General features: G+C 40.6%; 1 protein-coding gene across 2 annotated transcripts in view; it reads left to right on the forward strand.

Moving 5' to 3' along the window:
* Positions 1-17,365, forward strand: part of LOC140467240 (cryptochrome-1-like) — a 90,366-nt gene extending 73,001 nt beyond the window's left edge. For both annotated transcript variants that reach the window (XM_072563472.1, XM_072563473.1), the window contains 2 exons: positions 1,046-1,164; positions 12,409-17,365. In XM_072563472.1, the coding sequence (XP_072419573.1) occupies positions 1,046-1,164; positions 12,409-12,450 (161 nt within the window). In that variant the 3' untranslated portion in view covers positions 12,451-17,365. The remainder of the gene's footprint in view (positions 1-1,045; positions 1,165-12,408) is intronic.
* Positions 17,366-18,694: the final 1,329 nt, after the last annotated feature.

Raw genomic sequence — 18,694 nt, forward strand, 5'->3', positions numbered from 1 at the left:
CACCAGACAGAAGTACTTTTGCCTCCAGAAGCTGACCGTACCACCTAATATTATTGCAGCCTAGTGTAGCCTGATGATGTCGATGCAAACAATGATATTCACTGTTTGCATCGACATCATCAGGCTATAAACAGAAAGGTTGTAACTTTGCTCGCTGCGCTGGTAGATTTGTTCTCAGACGTTTCATCACCATGCTGGGTAATATCATCAGTGAGCCTCCATTGAAGCGCTGGTGTTCTCTCCCACTTTCTATTTATGTGTCTTGATCTGTTAAGGTGGATGATATTATTTCCAGTTCTTTTTCTCAGAGGTTGGTAAATAGGGTCCAAATCAATGTATTTATTGATGGAGTTTCGGTTTGAATGCCAGGCCTCTAGGAATTCCCATGCATCTCTCTGTTTAGTCTGTCCTAGGGTGGATGCATTATCCCAATCGAAGTGGTGTCCTTCTTTGTCTGTGTGTAAGGATACTAGTGATAGTTGGTCATGTCTTTTGGTGGCTAGTTGATGCTCATGTATCCTGGCAGCTAGTTTCCTGCTTGTCTGTCCGATATAGTGTTTGTTGTAGTCCTTCCAGGGTATTTTGTATATGTCATTCGTTTTGCTGGCTGTTGATACAGGGTCCTTTAGGTTCTTCAGTAGCTGTTTCAGTATGTTGGTAGATTTGTGGGCTACCATGATGCCAAGGGGTCAGAGTAGCCTGATCATCATCTCAGAGATGTCTTTGATGTATGGTACTGTGGCTAGAGTCTCTGGGCATGTTCTATCTTCTTGTTTGGGTTTGCTGTTTAAAGAATCCCCCCAAGAATTCCTGAACATCAGTCGTAAAGTTATACAGCACAGAAACAGATGATTGCAATGGGTTGAAAGTGAGAGAGAATGGGGATTGCTATGTTTAAATATTGCCTGACAGTTACAACTACTTGGGAATTGTCTTGTGTCTGTGAGGTGGACCACTCATTAACTTCTTTCCTCCAACTAAAATTTCAGGGTCACATTTTTATCATTAATGTAGTTCTATTTTTTCTTGCATTTATTTTAATCAGGCATTGTTCAAGCCCACACCAGTGGAGGAATGGTTGGTAAACGCGAATTGGAACGTGATACAGCTGTCAGTGATGACATGGAATCTTTAGCGCAAAAAGTCCGGCGACAGTGTGATGATGCAAGTATTATATTTAGCAAAACACCTTCAGTTTGCAATCTTAGATTTGTTTTCATTTTGTTAAAAAAGCTTAATAATGTAACTCCTGTAAATTTCAAAATTGCACTGAGTGATTTCTTTTACTGCGAGTGATTTCTACCTCTTCCTACTTGCCCATGGTTTGTCATATCACAGTTTGACCTGAGTGTGTATTGAATGCAGAGATCCTTTCCAGACTGTGGACAGATGATCACCCTACTGAGACAGGGACAATTATAAACAAATAAACCTGCAAATTCATGTAAAATAAATCTGGTAGTTTTCAGTGAAATTTAAGCTATTTCACAGTAGTCCTGGTAACAAAGCGTATATCATGTTACTTTAGCCTTGTTAGCAGGCTAAATTCATTACGCAGGCTAGTAAAATGTAGTTGATTCTCGTGTTAGAATGGGAGTCTTTCTGTTTTTAACATCAAACTTCTGCTGTTTCAGCAAGCCTCTCAATTCGGGTTCCCGTTTGCAGCTCAATATAAATCAGATTGCTACACCCTCCCTAGTTTTTGAGCCTCTGGCATCTGTCCCCTTTTAAAATGAATTAAGTCTGAATAATATCACATGTGAATGCCACTGTACTACATTAATAAATTTAATAGCCTTATACTGAGATAGTAGTCTGGATCTTTGCTGAATTGTGATACTCAATTCCTTTAAAATGTGACAGGGAGGCTCCAATTTCAGAATACCAGACCCCATCATGAGTTCTTCAGTTTTCAGTTGTGCCTTGTAAGTGTGTGGGCTGCTTTGAATCACAAACAAGTACCACCATTCTTGATCTGGCCTTCTGCATTTTAGAAACAAGCATGTCCAATTCCTTGCTCATTTTCATGGAGTCAGGCCAGTCATGGTTCACGCATCTCAGAGGTGCCTTGAGTCATGTTCTGCATGATGGAACAATTTGAAAAATAAGTTCAAAAGTCCCAAGCCAAATTATGGCACATTATGTCCATTGACTCATTAAATGTTGTACAGAACGAATGAACCATGTAGTAACAATGGTACATGTTTCTTCTAAAAGTCAATAGTTCATCTATAACTATTTTTGTTTTATAAAACAAAAAGAACTACAGCAGAATAACAATGTCTATCATCCAAACTCTTTGAAGTATCAATATCAGAAACTACAAGCTCTCAAAACTTCTTAACCTTGTGTGCAAATATAATGTACAATTGACAGCAGAGACCAGACAGTCAGAGCTGTCAACCAAGTGTTGTCCATTAGGATTAGGTTTTTCAACAGACAAAGAATGCATAATGATGTTGGTGAAAAGGTGTTTCCCCTTGTGACGGAACTTAGAAATAAACAGTCATTTTTTAAATTAAGATGTCTCCCATGTATGAGAGATTAACAGGAATTTCTTCTTGTGGAGGGTTATTAGAATTTTCATCTCCAGAGAGCAATGGGGGCTGGGTCACTGAATATATTAAAAGCTAATTTGTATTTTTGAGTAACACGTTTCCAGGGTGATGCGACAGTCAGAAAAGTGGGGTGAAGGCCACAATCTGATAGCCAGAACCTTAATAAATCGCAAAACAGATTTGAGAGTCCAAATGGCCTGCTCCTGCTCGTATGTCTTATGGTTTGCATCACTGTCTACATATTAACCAGGGAAGGGCATTTCCATTTTTTTCCCACCTTAGACTTCTTTTTCATAAGTTGGGGTCTGTTTTAAGGGGCTCCTGCAAAATTTGGCATTAGGCATTACACCTTTAGATTAGGGTGGCAGGCAGGTTGAATAGGGACTACAAGCATGAAGAGCAATTCATAATTTTTTTTTAAATGCCTAGAGCATTCTAACTCTGTTCTCCAACACTGTCCTTCATTTTAATTACACACTTCCTCACCACCTTCTTCCCCCTACCCAGGTGTATTGTTTGCGTGTGTTTCCTCTCTGACAGCCAACCTATTTTCAATATCCACATCTATCAGAAGCACCTATGTTGTACAGAATTCATCATCACTCCCTTTGTGCTCTAGCACCCTCACCATCTGTTTCACTCTCTCTTTCTGCTCCCTTTCTAATAACACTAAAACCATTATTTTCTAGTTCTGAAGAAGGGACATTGTGTCTGAAGCATTAAGCCCGCTCTCTCTCCACAGATGCTGCCAGACCTGCTGAATTTTTCCAGCACTTTATGATTTTGTTTCCATTATTTTCTAGTTCTGTTCAGTTCTGAAGAAGTCATGAGGTTTGAAATGTTAGCTGTTGCTGTTCATAGATGCTGTCAGACCTGCTGAGTTTCTCCTTCACTTTGTTTTTATTTCAGATTTCCAGCATCTGCAGCATTTTATGTTGTGGATGTAGGTTTGCTCGCTGAGCTGGAGGGTTCGTTTTCAGACATTTCAGCATCATACTAGGTAACATCAGTGAGCCTCCGAATGAGGCACTTGTGGTGTAGCCCGCTTTCTATTTATGTGTTTGGGTTTCCTTGGGTTGGTGATGTCATCTCCTGTGGTGACATCATTTCCAATAGTGATGTCATTTCCTGTTCTTTTTCTCTGGGAGTGGTAAATGGGATCCAACTCTATTTGTTGATAGAGTTTTGGTTGGAATGCCATGCCTCTAGGAATTCTCACATATGTCTCTGTTTGGCTTGTCCTAGGTTGATGTGTTGTCCCAGTTGAAGTGGTGTCCTTCCTCATCTGTATGTAAGGATACTAGTGAGAGTGAGTCATGTCTTTTTGGGGCTAGCTGATGGCTAGTTTTCTGCCTGTTTGTCTCGCTACCTGGAACACCAACGTACAGATTGGCCAAGGAGCTACATCAAAGACTAAAAGACTTAGTAGAAAACCCACGCTACTCTATCCACACCACCCACAAATTCCTGAAGACCATCAAAAACACCAAGATAGAAGAGGATGAAATAATGGTCTCCTTTGACGTAACAGCCCTGTTAACATCCATCAACTCAACCTGGGCAAGAAAACACTGACTACATTATTAGAAGAACCAAAGGCACATACACCAAACACCACCAAATTCATCAGCAGGACGGTATCATTAAGCTAATGGACCTATGCCTTACCACCCACTTCACCTTCAACAACAAAACCTACAGACAAGCCAACGGAGCACCCATAGGATCTCTGATACCAGGATTCTTAGCAGAGGTAGTAATGCAGAGACTTGAACAAACAGCTCTGCCAACCATCCAACCCAAACTTTGGGTCTGCTACATGGATGACACCTTTATCATCACTAAACAAAACAAATTAAGGAAACATTCAGGACCATCAATAATACCCTTACATGCATAAAGTTCATTAAAGAGGAGGAAAACAACAATAAACTGCCATTCCTAGATGCCGCAGGAGAATGAACAATTAATGGGGAACTTCAAACCAGTGTCTACAGGAAAACAACACATATGGACCAAATATTGAATGACAGAAGCAATCATCCCAACATCCACCAATGAAGCTGCATTAGAACATTATTTCAACAAGCCAACACACACTGCAGCACAGAGGAACTATGCAGAGCAGAGGAAAATCACCTGTGCAGTGTATTCAAAAAGAATGAGTACCCAGTGAACAGTCTGCTGATTTCTGAGCAACAAACCCAAATAAGTAGACAAAACACATCCAGAAACCCTAGCCACTCTCCCCTACATCAAAGACATCTTGGAAATGACTGCCAGACTACTCAGACCCCTTGGCATCATGGTAGCCCACAAACCCACCAACGCACTAAAACAACAGCTACTGAACTTAAAAGACCCTATACAGACAACAAGCAAATCTAATGTCATTTACAAAATACCTTGCAGAACTATAACAAACACTACATTTGACAAACAGGCAGAAAACTAGCCACCAGGATACATGAACATCAACTAGCCACAAAAAGACATGACCCACTCTCACTAGTATCCTTACATACAGATAAGGAAGGACACCACTTCAACTGGGACAACACATCCAACCTAGGACAAGCCAAACAGAGACATATGTGAGAATTCCAACGAAAACTATCAACTAATAGAGTTGGATCCCATTTACCAGTCCCAGAGAAAAAGAACAGGAAATGACATCACCATAGGAAATGATGTCACCACAGGAGATGATAACACAAACCCAAGGAAACCCAAACATATAAATAGAAAGCAGGCTACACCACCAGTGCTTCATTTGGAGGCTCACTGAAGATGTTACCTAGTATGGTGATGAAATGTCTGAAAACGAACCTTCCAGCTCATTGAGCAAACCCACATCCAGAACCTCAACCTGAGCTACAAATCTTCTCAAAACTCGCTAGTATTTTATGTAGTGGTATTCCCATGAATCACAGTTGCAGTAGTGGTATTCCCATGAATCTGTTGTCCTTAGCCTTCTAGGTGTTTGAGACTGAGGGTTGATGAGGGGAGTAAACAATGAAGGTGTTGAGTGGGGTGCTAAACAAGCTGGTTGTTTTGGGCTGGGTGATGTCAACTTTCTTGTGTTGCTGACATGCTCTCATCCAGGCAAGTGGAGAATGTTCCATTACGTTCCTGTTTGTGCCATGTTATTAGTGGACAGGTATTCAGGAGACAGGAGGTGAGTTACCTCAAATCTTTGTAGCCTCAAACCTGTGTTGTACTATAGCATGTACCATATATACTCGAGTAATAGTTGATCTCATGTAAAAGTTGATCCCCTATTTTTGGTCAAATAACCTGAAATTTTCCACACATCTATTGTAAAAGCCAAGCCTAATTCTTCACAGATAACAGATCAACATTTATGAGTCAGTATCCCGGCCGTCACATTCCGCTCCAGCTTTCCAGTCTGTAGTTTGTTCCTCTCCGCTCCTGATCTTCCAGTCCACTGGCTGTTGTGCACCATTCTGGGCTTTCAGAATTACCATAATTCATTGTTTAGTTTTCTTTATTTGTTCAGAGATCAGTGAACTTCTAATGATATGGTATGAATTTTGATGGGCATGAATTTCAGCCCCTCAAAAGTAGTATCCATTTAATAGCAACCCCATAAGTTTAACCTTAAAAAGCAGTAAAAAAATTTGACTACTACTTGAATATATACTGTATATGTTAGTATAGCTAGTTCTTGGTCAGTGGTAACCCTAGAATGTTAGTCAGTTATTCAGTAATGCTGATGCCAGTAAATGTCAAGGGTTATGGTTCATTATCACTTTTTGGAGATGGACACTTGTGAGCGTGCTTTATGTGAGGCAGGTAGTAGGAAGATTAGACCCATCACGTTTTTGGGAGAGGCCAATGTCTACAAATGTAAGTTTTTAATGATGGTACTGAATTAGTTGATCCATAAAAGCAATCAAATTTTGAAATTGATCATTCCTCATCCTTACTTCAATCATTAGAAATCTCGGTTACAGTGAATTGGGCATTTTCTTTCAAGTATTTTGTGTAGTTTAATAGGTTCTTTGGAGGAAGTTTACCCATTCAGATTGAAGTCCACTGTAAATCTATATGTGAATATTTATCATAAGTATGTATATAAATGAGACTCAAAATCATTATTGGAGCTAAGAATTATTATGGGGTGGTACAGTGGCTCAGTGGTTAACACTGCTGCCTCACAGTGCCAGGGACCCGGGTTTGATTCCAGCCTCAGGCAACTGCTGTGTGGAGTTTGCACATTCTCCCCTCGTCTGCATGGGTTTCCTCCAGGTGCTTTGGTTTCCTACCACAGTCCAAAAATGTGCAGATTAGGTAGATTAGCCATGCTAAATTGCCCATAGTATTCAGGGACGTTTAGGCTAGGTACATTAGTCAAGGGTAAATGTATAGTAATAGGGCAGGGGAATACGTCTGAGTGGCTTACTCTTTGGAGGGTCAGTGTGGATTTGTTGGGCCGAAGGGCCTGTTTCCACACTGTAGGGATTCTGTGAATTATGAACAAGAAGTGTGCACACTATAAGAAGGATGTGATTGGTCTAAGGAAGATGCAGAGAGATTCACCAGGATGTTTTCTGGGTTGGGGTGTTTCAGCGAAGAAGGAAGACTATATAAGTTGGGATTGTTTTTCTTAGAGCAGAGAAGGCTGAAGGTGAACCTGATGGCAGAATACAAATCATGAGGGGCATAGATAGGAAGAAACTTCTCCACTTAGTCGAGCAGTGAATAACCAGGGGTTAAGGTGAGGGCCATAAGGTTAAGAGGGGACTTAAAAAACAACTTTTTTCACCCAGCGAGTAGTATCTGGAACACACTGCCTGAAAGAGTGGTAGAGGTAGTAACAATCACAATATTATTTTTGTGAACACTTGAAACGCCAAAGCAAACAGGACTATGGGTTAAATTCTTCGAGGAAGAAGTGAGGACTGCAGATGCTGGAGATCAGAGCTGAAAATGTGTTGCTGGAAAAGCGCAGCAGGTCAGGAAGCATCCTGTTCCTTGGTTGCTGCCTGACCTGCTGCGCTTTTCCAGCAACATATTTTCAGCTATGGGCTAAATTCTGGAAAATGGGATGAGGGTTTATAATTGTTTGAGGACCAGTGCAGACACAATGGGCCAAGAACCTCTTTCCATGTTGGAAAACCTTATGACTATGACTCTTGCACTTTTCATAATCATAGGACATTCCAAATCTCTTTAAAGCCATCTGAGTATCGTTTGAATCATTATGATATAAGAAATGCAACAGCCAATTTGCCACTCTGTTGTAATGCTAATTGAAGGAAAAAAAAAGTTATTCTCTGCTTCTGACAAATATTCATCCCTCGAAGTATGGGATATTTTAATTTATCTCAACTTGAGAGGAAACATGTGGTCTCAGTTTAACATTTCACATGAACATTGGCACCTCTGGACACTGCAGCACTCCCTTAATACTGCACTGGAATGTCAAATTGGATTGTTTTACTCAAGACCTGAGTAGAACTTGAACGTGCAACCTAATAACTCAGAGGCAAGATTATGACCAGTTCTAAGTGAGGGTCTCCAATTTGTTATGTTTCCATATGGGATGCCCCAAATGGTAATGCTCTTGGGTGAGGAAGTATGAGTGGCTCATCTTTTTTACTCAACCCCTCCCTCACTGGGCACAGCAAGGTTAATTTTAAAAGTATCCCATATCCCATTTCCAGCCCAGATGTATTGTTTTAAAAGCAATTAATTTAACCATGCTTATTGAATTAAAGACGGAGTGAGTTTATTAGCTACTGAAATGAGCGAAAATACAATAACTATGACATACGTAAGACATAGTTTGCAGACGTAGATCATTCAACCCATCAGGTCTCTTTCGCCATTCAAGAGATAATGGTTAATCTGATAATCGTCAACTCCATTGTCACCATAATCCTTAATTCCTTTATCGATTAAGAATGTGTATCTCAAGCTTGAATATACATAATGACTCAGCTTCAGCAGCCTCCTACAGAAAAGAATTCCTCAGATTCACTACCCTCCGAGAGAAGAAATTCTGTATTAAATGTGTGATCCCTTATTCTGAGACCTCTTATTCTGAGATTTTCCCACAAGAAGAAACCACCTCTCTCTGTCTATCCTAGCAAGTACATAGAACATGGAACATTACAGCACAGTACAGGCCCTTCGGCCCTTAATGTTGCACCGACCTGTCGTACCAATCTGAAGCCCATCTAACCTACACTATTCCATGTACGTCCATATGCTTGTCCAAAGACGACTTAAATGTACTTAAAGTTGGTGAATCTAATACCATTGCAGGCAAAGCATTCCATACCCTTCCTACTCTCTGAGTAAAGAAACTATCTCTGACATCTGTCCTATATCTATAACCCCTCAATTTAAAGCTATGCCCTCTTGTGCTCCCTGTCACCATACTTGGAAAAAGGCTCTCACTGTCGACCCTATCTAACCCTCTGATTATGTCTCTATTAAGTCACCTCTCAACCTTCTTCTCTCTAACGAAAACAGCCTCAAGTCCTGCAGCCTTTCCTCGTAAGACCTTCCCTCCATACCAGACAACATCCTAGTAAATCTCCTCTGCACCCTTTCCAAAGCTTCCACATCCTTCTTATAATGCGGTGACCAGAACTGTACACAATACTCCAAGTGCGGCGGCACTAGTGTTTTGTACAGCTGCAGCATAACCTCATGGTTTCGGAACTCGATCCCTCTATTAATAAAAGCTAAAACACTGTATGCCTTCTTAACAACCCTGTCAGCCTGGGTGGCAACTTTCAAGGATCTGTGTACATCGACACCGAGATCTCACTGCACATCTACATTACCAAGAATCTTACCATTAGCCCAGTACTTTGCATTCCGGTTACTCCGACCAAAGGGAATCACCTCACACTTGTCAGCATTAAACTCCATTTGCCACCTCTCAGCCCAGCTCTGCAACTTAAATATGTCTCTCTGTAACCTACAACATCCTTCGTCACTATCCACAACTCCACCGACCTTAGTGTCATCTGCAAATTTACTAACTCACCCTTCTACGCCCTCATCCAGGTCATTTATAAGAATGACGAACAGCAGTGGACCCAACACCGACCCTTGTGGTACACCACTAGTAATTGGACTCCAGGATGAACATTTCCCATCAACCACCACCCTCTGTCTTCTTTCAGCAAGCCAATTACTGATCCAAACTGTTATATCTCCCACAATCCCATTCCTCCGCATTTTGTACAATAGCCTACTGTGGGGAACCTTATCGAACGCCTTGCTGAAATCCATATACACCACATCAACCGGTTTACTCTCATCTACCTGTTTGGTCACCTTCTCAAAGAACTCAATAAGTTTTGTGAGGCACGACCTACCCTTCACAAAACCGTGCTGACTATCCCTAATCAAATTATTTTTTTCTAGATGATTATAAATCCTATCTCATAACTTTTTCCAATACTTTACCAACAACTGAAGTAAGGCTCACTGGTCTATAATTACCAGGGTTGTCTCTACTCCACTTCTTGAACAGGAGAACCACATTTGCTATTCTCCATTCTTCTGGCACTATTCCTGTAGATAATGCCAAAGGCTCGGCAATCTCCTCCCTGGCTTCCCAGAGCATCCTAGGATAAATCCCATCCGGCCCAGGGGACTTATCTATTTTCACACTCTGCATGATTTCTAATACCTCTTCCTTGTGAACCTCAATCCCACCTAGTCTAGTAGCGTGTATCTCAGTATTCTCCTCGACAACATTGTCATTTTCTAGAGTGAATACTGTCGAAAAATATTCATTTAGTGCTTCCCCTATCTCCTCTGACTCCAAACACAACTTCCCACTACTATCCTTGATTGGCCCTAATCTTACTCTCGTCATTCTTTTATTCCTTAAATACCTATAGAAAGCCTTAAGGTTTACTCTGATCCTGTCCGCCAACAATTTCTCATGTCTCCTCCTGGCTCTTCTGAACTCTCTCTTTCGGTCTTTCCTGGCTACCTTGTAACCCTCAAGCACCCTGACTGAGCCTTCACATCTCATCCTAACATAAGCCTCCTTCTTCCTCTTGACCAGAAATTCCACTTCCCACAGCTCCCACACTCCACAGCTTCCTCCCTGCCTGACAAGTACATACTTATCTAGGACACACTGCCTGCCGGTTTCCTTTCAGTCCCCTGACTGTAACCCATCTGCCTTTTTCTTGTACCTGAGGAGTGATTACCTCCTTGTAACTCCTCTCAATAACCCCCTCTGCTTCCCGAATGATCCGAAGTTCATTCATGCTCTAGCTCCAGTTCTCTAACGCGGTTTTCGAGGAACTGGAGTTGGGTGCACTTCCTGCAGATGTAGTCAGCAGGGACACTAGTGGTGACCTTTACCTCCCACATTCTGCAGGAGCAACATTCAACTGCCCTAATCTCCATTCCCACTATTCTAAATTCCCAAAGAGACTGTTAAAAAATAAGGAATAAAAAATAAACTCGTTACCTTACCAATCTGGCTCACAGAACCTTTTTTTTGGTTAGAGGAGAAGGATGGGTGGGAGACATTACCCGAGTAGTGTTTTGGATAACGCAACCACACAAATATATGACTTCCCAGAAGTCCTTCGCTCCTCCCTCGCACCTCTCGGCAAAAGTACTCGAAGAGTCTTGCCTCAATAAGGTCACCTCTCATTCTTTTAAATTCCAACGAATTTAGGCTCAACTTACTCAAACTGTCATCATAAGGCAGTCTCTCCATCCTTGGGATGAGGCTAGTAATCCTTTCATAGACTGCCCTTAGTCAGTGTATATTGGCCCAAAACTGTTCAACGGTATTCCTGCTGCACTCTGACTATTACCTAGCAAAATCTCCATTCACGCATACACATCAGAGTAGAAATGAGAGGCAAGTCCACAAAGCAGAACAAAAGTATCTGTCTTCAACTTGTCCATAACAAATAGCTCATGAATTCTTGAGGTCATTAACGTGCATCATAGAGTTATAGAGATGTACAGCACAGAAACAGACCCTTTGGTCCAACTCATCCATGCTGACCAGATATCCTAAATTAATCTAGTCCCATTTGATTGCACTGAATTTGGCAGTTTAAGATGTTATTTGGAGGTTCTTGATTCTGCAGTTAGCTTAAAGGAGTTTGTTCAGTTTCATTCAACAGTGGCTTTGCTACAATCTGAGGGAGACTTGGACTGAATCCTGCATCATTTTTTGGCTAAGCCTGAGTTGTGTTGAGTTTTGTGAAGGACTTGTCACTGAGGCCTGAATAGCAAATTGTGTCACTGTATCTCACAAAACTCAAAATATCTTTGAAATAGATCTAAAGAAGGGTCACTGGACCCTGAAATGTTAACTCTGCTTTCTTTCCACAGATGCTGCCTGACATGCTGAGTTTTTCCAGCAATTTCTTACTTGTTTCTGATTTCCAGCATCCACAGTTATTTGGTGTTTTGTTTAGGGACAGATGAGACCCTCATTATCTCAGTAGCTATGGGCGATTACAGTTCAGTCTTTTTTAAATGGCATCCTCCCCTTCAAGTGTTGCTGTCTGATGTACTTTTGATATGCTTCAGATTAGATATTCAATGATTCCTATCAGGACTTGGTGTAATCCACACAAATGTTCCATGTGGCTGCTGAATTTACATTCTCAGTCAACTTTTGGTTTGTATGTCCATCATTTTACAAAAATATATAATTTGAAAGTTTCATAGACTGATAAATAATTTGGGGTTATGATCTGTTGTGACTCAGTAGATATTGACATTCACTTAAGATTGATTTTTCTTTGCATTCACTTCCAGTTAATAATTCAATATGGCACCACATAATGTATACATAATACTCTTGTATCTCTTGCAGAACAATGAAGATGAACAGAACCTGAACCTTGTGTCTTACTGAAACAATTTGACTATTAATTATCGATCTGTCCCCAAAAAGGACCAAGTGGGAGTTTTCAAATAATCCAATTATTTGTACTGATTTTTAAATATCTGCTGTTATTGTAATTTGCAATAATGTAAAAAATCAACATATAACTCAAGAACTGAATCTTTTAAGGTACCTTTTTAAGAATTTTTGTAACTCTCACAGTATCTCTCATGTTGAATTATGTCCTATTTCTGCTTCTGAGGTCTCCTAGTAGTTTTTCAGACCCACATCAACACCATTTAAATTAATATATCTTACTTTTTGCATAAATCTTGAGTAGTCTTGCACAACTGTTAGCAATGGAGAAGTTGCTCACGAAATATAACAGTGCCGTACTTGCGGACTAACTTCCGAATACAGTAACTGGTGTAAGTCTGAAGATGCTTCCATTTGGTTGATGAAATAAGGGTTTACTACTTTGCAGTTACTTTACCATTTCAAAGGTAGTCTGTATTCAGGTGAAAGTAAACATTAAGGGAACTGCTATTCTCGGTTCATAAAAGAAGTGATGTGAAGAGATATTTGTAATATAACTGAGTGAACTGTCACATTGCTGCCCTGAGATTAAACACAGAAAAATGCTTGCAACTACCAGGAACCTCATATTGTGGCTGCCAGGTCGCATTGTGATTTATGGGCATAAACAGAAAGTATTGGAGAAACTCAATAGGTTTGGTAGCATCTGTGAAGAGAGAAGCAGTTAATGTTTCACTTCTAATATGACTCCTCTTTGGAATTGAAGGGGGCTAGAAAAGTGATGGGTCTTATCCAGCAGAAAAAAGGAAGAGTAATTGGAAGAGATGATAAAGTTTTCCGAGGGTCCAGCATCTGCAGTGCTTTGTTTTTATCCTATTGAGGTTTACATTCTTTGATTCAGCATGGAGTTATCAAAATCCAAGTCTCCTGTGCCTGATCTTTTAAATTATATAGTTTTTAATGTATTCTTTTATGCATTGTGTGCATCAGTAGCATTTGTTGTCCATTCCAAATTGCCCTTGAACAGAGGGGTTGATTGGGCAAATTCAGAGGCCATTTAAGAATGACCTGCATTGTTGTAGATCAGGAGTCTTGTGTAAGCAAGACTGGGTGAGGAAAATAAATTTCCTGCCCTGAAAAAAAATTGATGTTTTGTCGTCACCATTACTGAGACTAGATTTCAGGCCCAAATTTATTTATTGAATTTAAATTCCACCAGCTGTTCTGGTGAGAACCTGTGGGCTCCATCTGTGTCTTGATTTGCTACAGAGATCACAAGGAGAGCATGTGCTATAGGTGCCAGAGAGAACATGGCATTATGGAGGGATTGGACTTCAATTCCTTAGAGAAGGAAGGGTGTGAAAACACACCTTTAGTTTTTCAAGGTAGCAAATGGCAGCATTGCTCTATAATGGGGTACATCACAAAAAAAGCACTGTTCAGAACTTGTCTACATTCATCATTCTGTAGCAAAGCAGGACTAGGAATATGACCCTTTCGGATTGAAGCCACTTTGACATTGTAACTCTTTCCTTGGCTGATGGAGAACTTATAAAATGTGATACAGACTCTGTTGGTACTTTTGGACCTAGTTTACAATGAAAACAACATGTATTTAGGTAGTCCTTAGATATCTCAAGTTGCTGCACTGAAATTTGATTATTGTCAAAATCTGACATGTAGCTTCATTAGGAACTAAATGGACAGGTACAAAATATTGTGAACAATGTAAATTTGGAGGATAGTGTTAAGGAAGGACAAGCTAAAAAGATTACATTTATGGAGGGAATTCCAAATACCCTTATGAATGCTTAAGGCACAGCTGCTAGTAGTGGTGAGATGAAAATTGGAGGTGCACTCAAGGACAAAATTAAATGAATGCAGAGTATTGAGGTTGTAGTTCTGATAAGGTTGCAGAAATTATGGTGAAGGGGGATTTGAACACAAAATGAATATTTTTTAGCTTCACCTGTAATGAACTATGTAGTTCTTCTGTGAATTACCCTATCAGTATTTTGCATGTTCCTTTGTAAAAATGAACATGTGAGTGATTCTTCCCATTTCAGCAGGGCACGAAGTCAGGCAGATTAACAACATAATAACGCAATACTTGATCATGTCTTTACCAAACAGCCCTGAGGAATATTTACTCCTCTAGGTTTTTCTTTGAATTGAAAGTTTGCAGCAGGTATGCTGTCACCGATATTGGAAAATAAGTGGTTTAGAAACATTCCAGTTATAAAAAATAGAGGCAAGACCCAGCCCAGATGTAAAGCACCATAAAGCTGCATTTTTTTTTATTGTTGTGATGTTATGTGCCCATTTTATAAATTGTAACACTGGTTAAAATACACTGTAATGCTGTGGAACTTGCAGCAAGTTATCACTAGCACCTAATGGAATTTCAAAAGTATGTGTCTTCACTGTCCACTGGAGTAGTACCAGATGATTGGAGGGTGGCAAATGTTATTCCCTTGTTCAAGAAAAGGAATAGGGATAATTCTGGGCATTACAGACCAGTCAGTCTTATGTCGATGGTGGGTAAATTATTGGAGGGGATTCTGAGATTTATGATTATTTGGAAAAGCATAGCTTGATGAGAGCACAGTGGCTCAGTGGTTAACACTGCTGCCTCACAGCACCAGGTTTGATTGCAGCCTTGGGCGACTATCCGTGTGGAGTTTGCACTTTCTCTGCATGTCTGTGCGGGTTTTCTCCAGGCGCTCCAGTTTCCCCCCCACAGTCCAAAGATGTACAGGTTGTAGTGGGCAGCACGGTGGCACAGTGGTTAGCACTGCTGCCTCACAGCGCCAGAGACCCGGGTTCATTTCCCACCTCAGGCGACTGTCTGTGAGGAGTTTGCACATTCTCCCCATGTCTGCATGGGTTTCCTCCCACAGTCCAAAAATGTGCAAGTTAGGTGAATTAGCCATGCTAAATTGCCCGTAGTGTTAGGTGAAGGGGTAAATGTAGGGGAATGGGTCTGGGTGGGTTGCACTTCGGCAGGTCGGTGTGGACTTGTTGGGCCGAAGGTCCTGTTTCCACACTGTAAGTAATCTAATCTTATCTAATCTAAGGTTAGGTGAATTGGCCAAGCTAAATTGCCCATAGTGTTCCAGGATGTGTAGGTTAGGTGCATTAGACAGGGGAAATGTGAGTAATAGGGTCAGGGAATGGGTCTCTGAGTGGAATACTCTTTGGAGGGTCAGTGTGGATCTGTTGGACCAAATGGCCTGTTTCCACTATATAGGGATTTTATGATTCTATGAGATAGTCAACATGGCTTTGTGAAGGGCAGGTCATGCCTCACAAGCCTTATTGAGTTCTTTGAGGATGTGACTAAACATATTGATGAAGGTATAGCAGTGGATGTGGTGTACGTGGATTTTAGCAAGGCCTTTGATAAGGTTCTCCATGGTAGGCTCATTCAGAGAGAAAGGAGGCATGGGATACAGTGAAATTTGTCTGTCTGGATATAGAATTGGCTGGCCCATAGAAGACAGAGGGTGGTCGTAGATGGAAAGTAGTCAGCCTGGAGCTTGGTGATCAGTGGTGTTCCACAGGGATCTGTTCTGGGACCTCTGTTGTTTGTGATTTTTATAAATGACTTGGATGAGGATGTGGAAGGGTGGGTTAGTAAGTTTGTTGATGACACGAAGGTTGATGGAGTTGTGGATAGTGTGGAGGACTGTTATAGGTTGCAACGGGACATTGACAGGATGCAGAATTGGGCTGAGAAGTGGCAGATGGAGTTCAACTTGGAAAAGTGTGAAGTGATTCATTTTGAAAGGTTGAATTTGAATGCAGATTACAGGATTAAAGGTAAGATTCTTGGCAGTGTGGAGGAACAGAGGGATCTTAGGGCCCACAACCATAGATCCCTCAAAGTTGCCACCCAAGTTAATATGGTTGTTAAGAAGGCATATGGGGTGTTGGCTTTCATAAGCAGAGGATTGAGTTTAAAAGCTGTGAGGTTATGCTGCAGCTCTATAAAGCCCTGGTTAGACCACACCTTGAAATATTGCGTTCAGTTCTGGTCACGTCTTCCTAGGAAGGACGTGGAAGCTTTAGAGAGGGTGCAGAGGAGATTTCCCAGGATGCTGTATGGACTGCAGGGCATGTCTTATGAAGAAAGGCTGAGGAAGCTAGGGCTTTTCTCATTGGAGCAAAGAATGATGAGAAGTGTATTGATAGAGGTGTATAAGATGATGAGAGGCATAGATAGGGTGGATAGGCAGAGACCTTCTCCCAGGGCAGAAATGTCTATAATGAGGGGACATAATTTTAAGGTATTGAAGAAAGGTTTAGGGCAGATGTCAGAGGTTGCTTCTTTACACAGAGAGTGGTAAGTACGTGGAATGCACTGCCACCAGTGGTAGTCGAGTCAGATATATTAAGGACATTTAAGTAACTCTTGGCTAGGCACACAGGTGATAGTAAAATGTAGAGTATATTGGTTAGGTTTGATCTTAGAGTAGGATAAAATGTCAACACAATATCTAGGGCCGAAGGGCCTGTACTATGCTGTACTGTTCTATGTTCTAAGATCTTTGACATCTGCTAATTACTGGATAGGTTCCCTGTCACATGCTCAAGGTAAGCATAAATGATCCCTTTGCAACCCGTGTCTGTGATAGATGAAACTAAAAGAACCATACATAAACAAACTAAATGGCATATATAATAAGCTAAATAATATTTCTTTGTATTTCTTGGTGTGTTTTGACATCTCTGTTTTAACATAAACATCTGCCAACACAGACCTCTTGCCCTGCTGATCAAATGTGTTTTTGTATCTTGTTAGTAAGCTGGACAAATCTTTCAAGGCTTGAATCAAGCAAAAGGATGTAATGAAATGGATATCAATTGTCTTTTTACTGAGGTTATTAAAAACAATTGGATCAATGGAGTCTCAAATGAATTATTCATTATTTCAAAATATATTTTTAGTTCACAAATGTTCAGCAAGTTAGATGGTATTTGTTGATGTTTCAAGCTGAAAACCTTTTGAATAATTGAAGGTATATTTGTGTATAATTCTCATGGATGATGCTGAAAATAATTTTTCTTTTTGAAGTATAGAGCAAAGTTGCTGGAATTATACAGTTTTGAATAATGACCAGAATTTAAGCTGAGGATAAGAAGTGTAAAAAGCTGAAAACTAGTGCTTCTCCAAATTGATCTCTGCCAGATATCCACACACTCAACAGGACCCTATTTATGACTCTTCACCTCACAGTATGGCCAATGGGATATGTGGGCACTCAACCCAAGTTAAATTAATGAGTATGCAAGCATAGATTCCATGGATCATATTTGAGATGAATACTTACACAGGGATGTTGTTACTACTTTGAAGCTCAGCTGTGTGTTAAATAGGACTATTGACTTCAGCTTGAATCAATTTTTTTTTAAAATGCTATTATCTTGATACACAAATATGTGCTATTTTCTGCACACCTTTATCAAAAGATTGTGCATGCTTTTTTTGTAAAGGCTTTTATCTCTGAAGTCAATGGAGTATCAAATTGTTTGAGATATTAATCAGGTGACCAGCCTGAACCTACTAAATGTTTAGCAGGTATGTTAGGTTGTATTGGCGATACTGATTCAAACTAGGGTGATTTGTAGAATTCCTACAGTGTGGAAACAGACCATTCGGCCAACAAGTCCACATCAACCCTCCAAAGAGCATCCCATCCTATCCCTGCAACTCCCATGGCCAACACATCCCTGAATGCTATGGAAAATTTAGTATGGCCAATCCACCTAACCTGCACATCTTTGGACTCTGGGAGGAAACCAGAGCACCCAGAGAAAACCCAGACAGACACTGGGAGAGTGTGTAATCTCCACATAGACATTGCTGCGGGTAGAATTGAACCCAGGTCCCTGGCACTGTGAGACAATAGTGCTGACCACTGAGCCACCATGCTGCTCCAATTGTAATTGAGCAAATAGTGGTTTCATTTCTTTGGTAAAACAGGCCTGGTTAGTCTGTTACTTTTTATGTTCCCAAAAGGAAAATATGTGTACATTTCAGTCCTCATCTGACAAGTTCAATATCGAGTTTGTTTTTAAGACTTGTACTGTTTGTGCTATTCTGCATCAAAAATGCTTAAAGATCCCAGTAGAAACTAAAAACCATTGTCAACCTTTCCCTCCATCTGATAATTGTAGCACTCTGACCTTTAGCCTTTAAAAGTGATTAATTCAATCCAGCAGATGACTCAACCAT

Source organism: Chiloscyllium punctatum, chromosome 45 (genome assembly GCF_047496795.1).
Source record: "Chiloscyllium punctatum isolate Juve2018m chromosome 45, sChiPun1.3, whole genome shotgun sequence".
Lineage (NCBI taxonomy): Eukaryota > Metazoa > Chordata > Chondrichthyes > Orectolobiformes > Hemiscylliidae > Chiloscyllium > Chiloscyllium punctatum.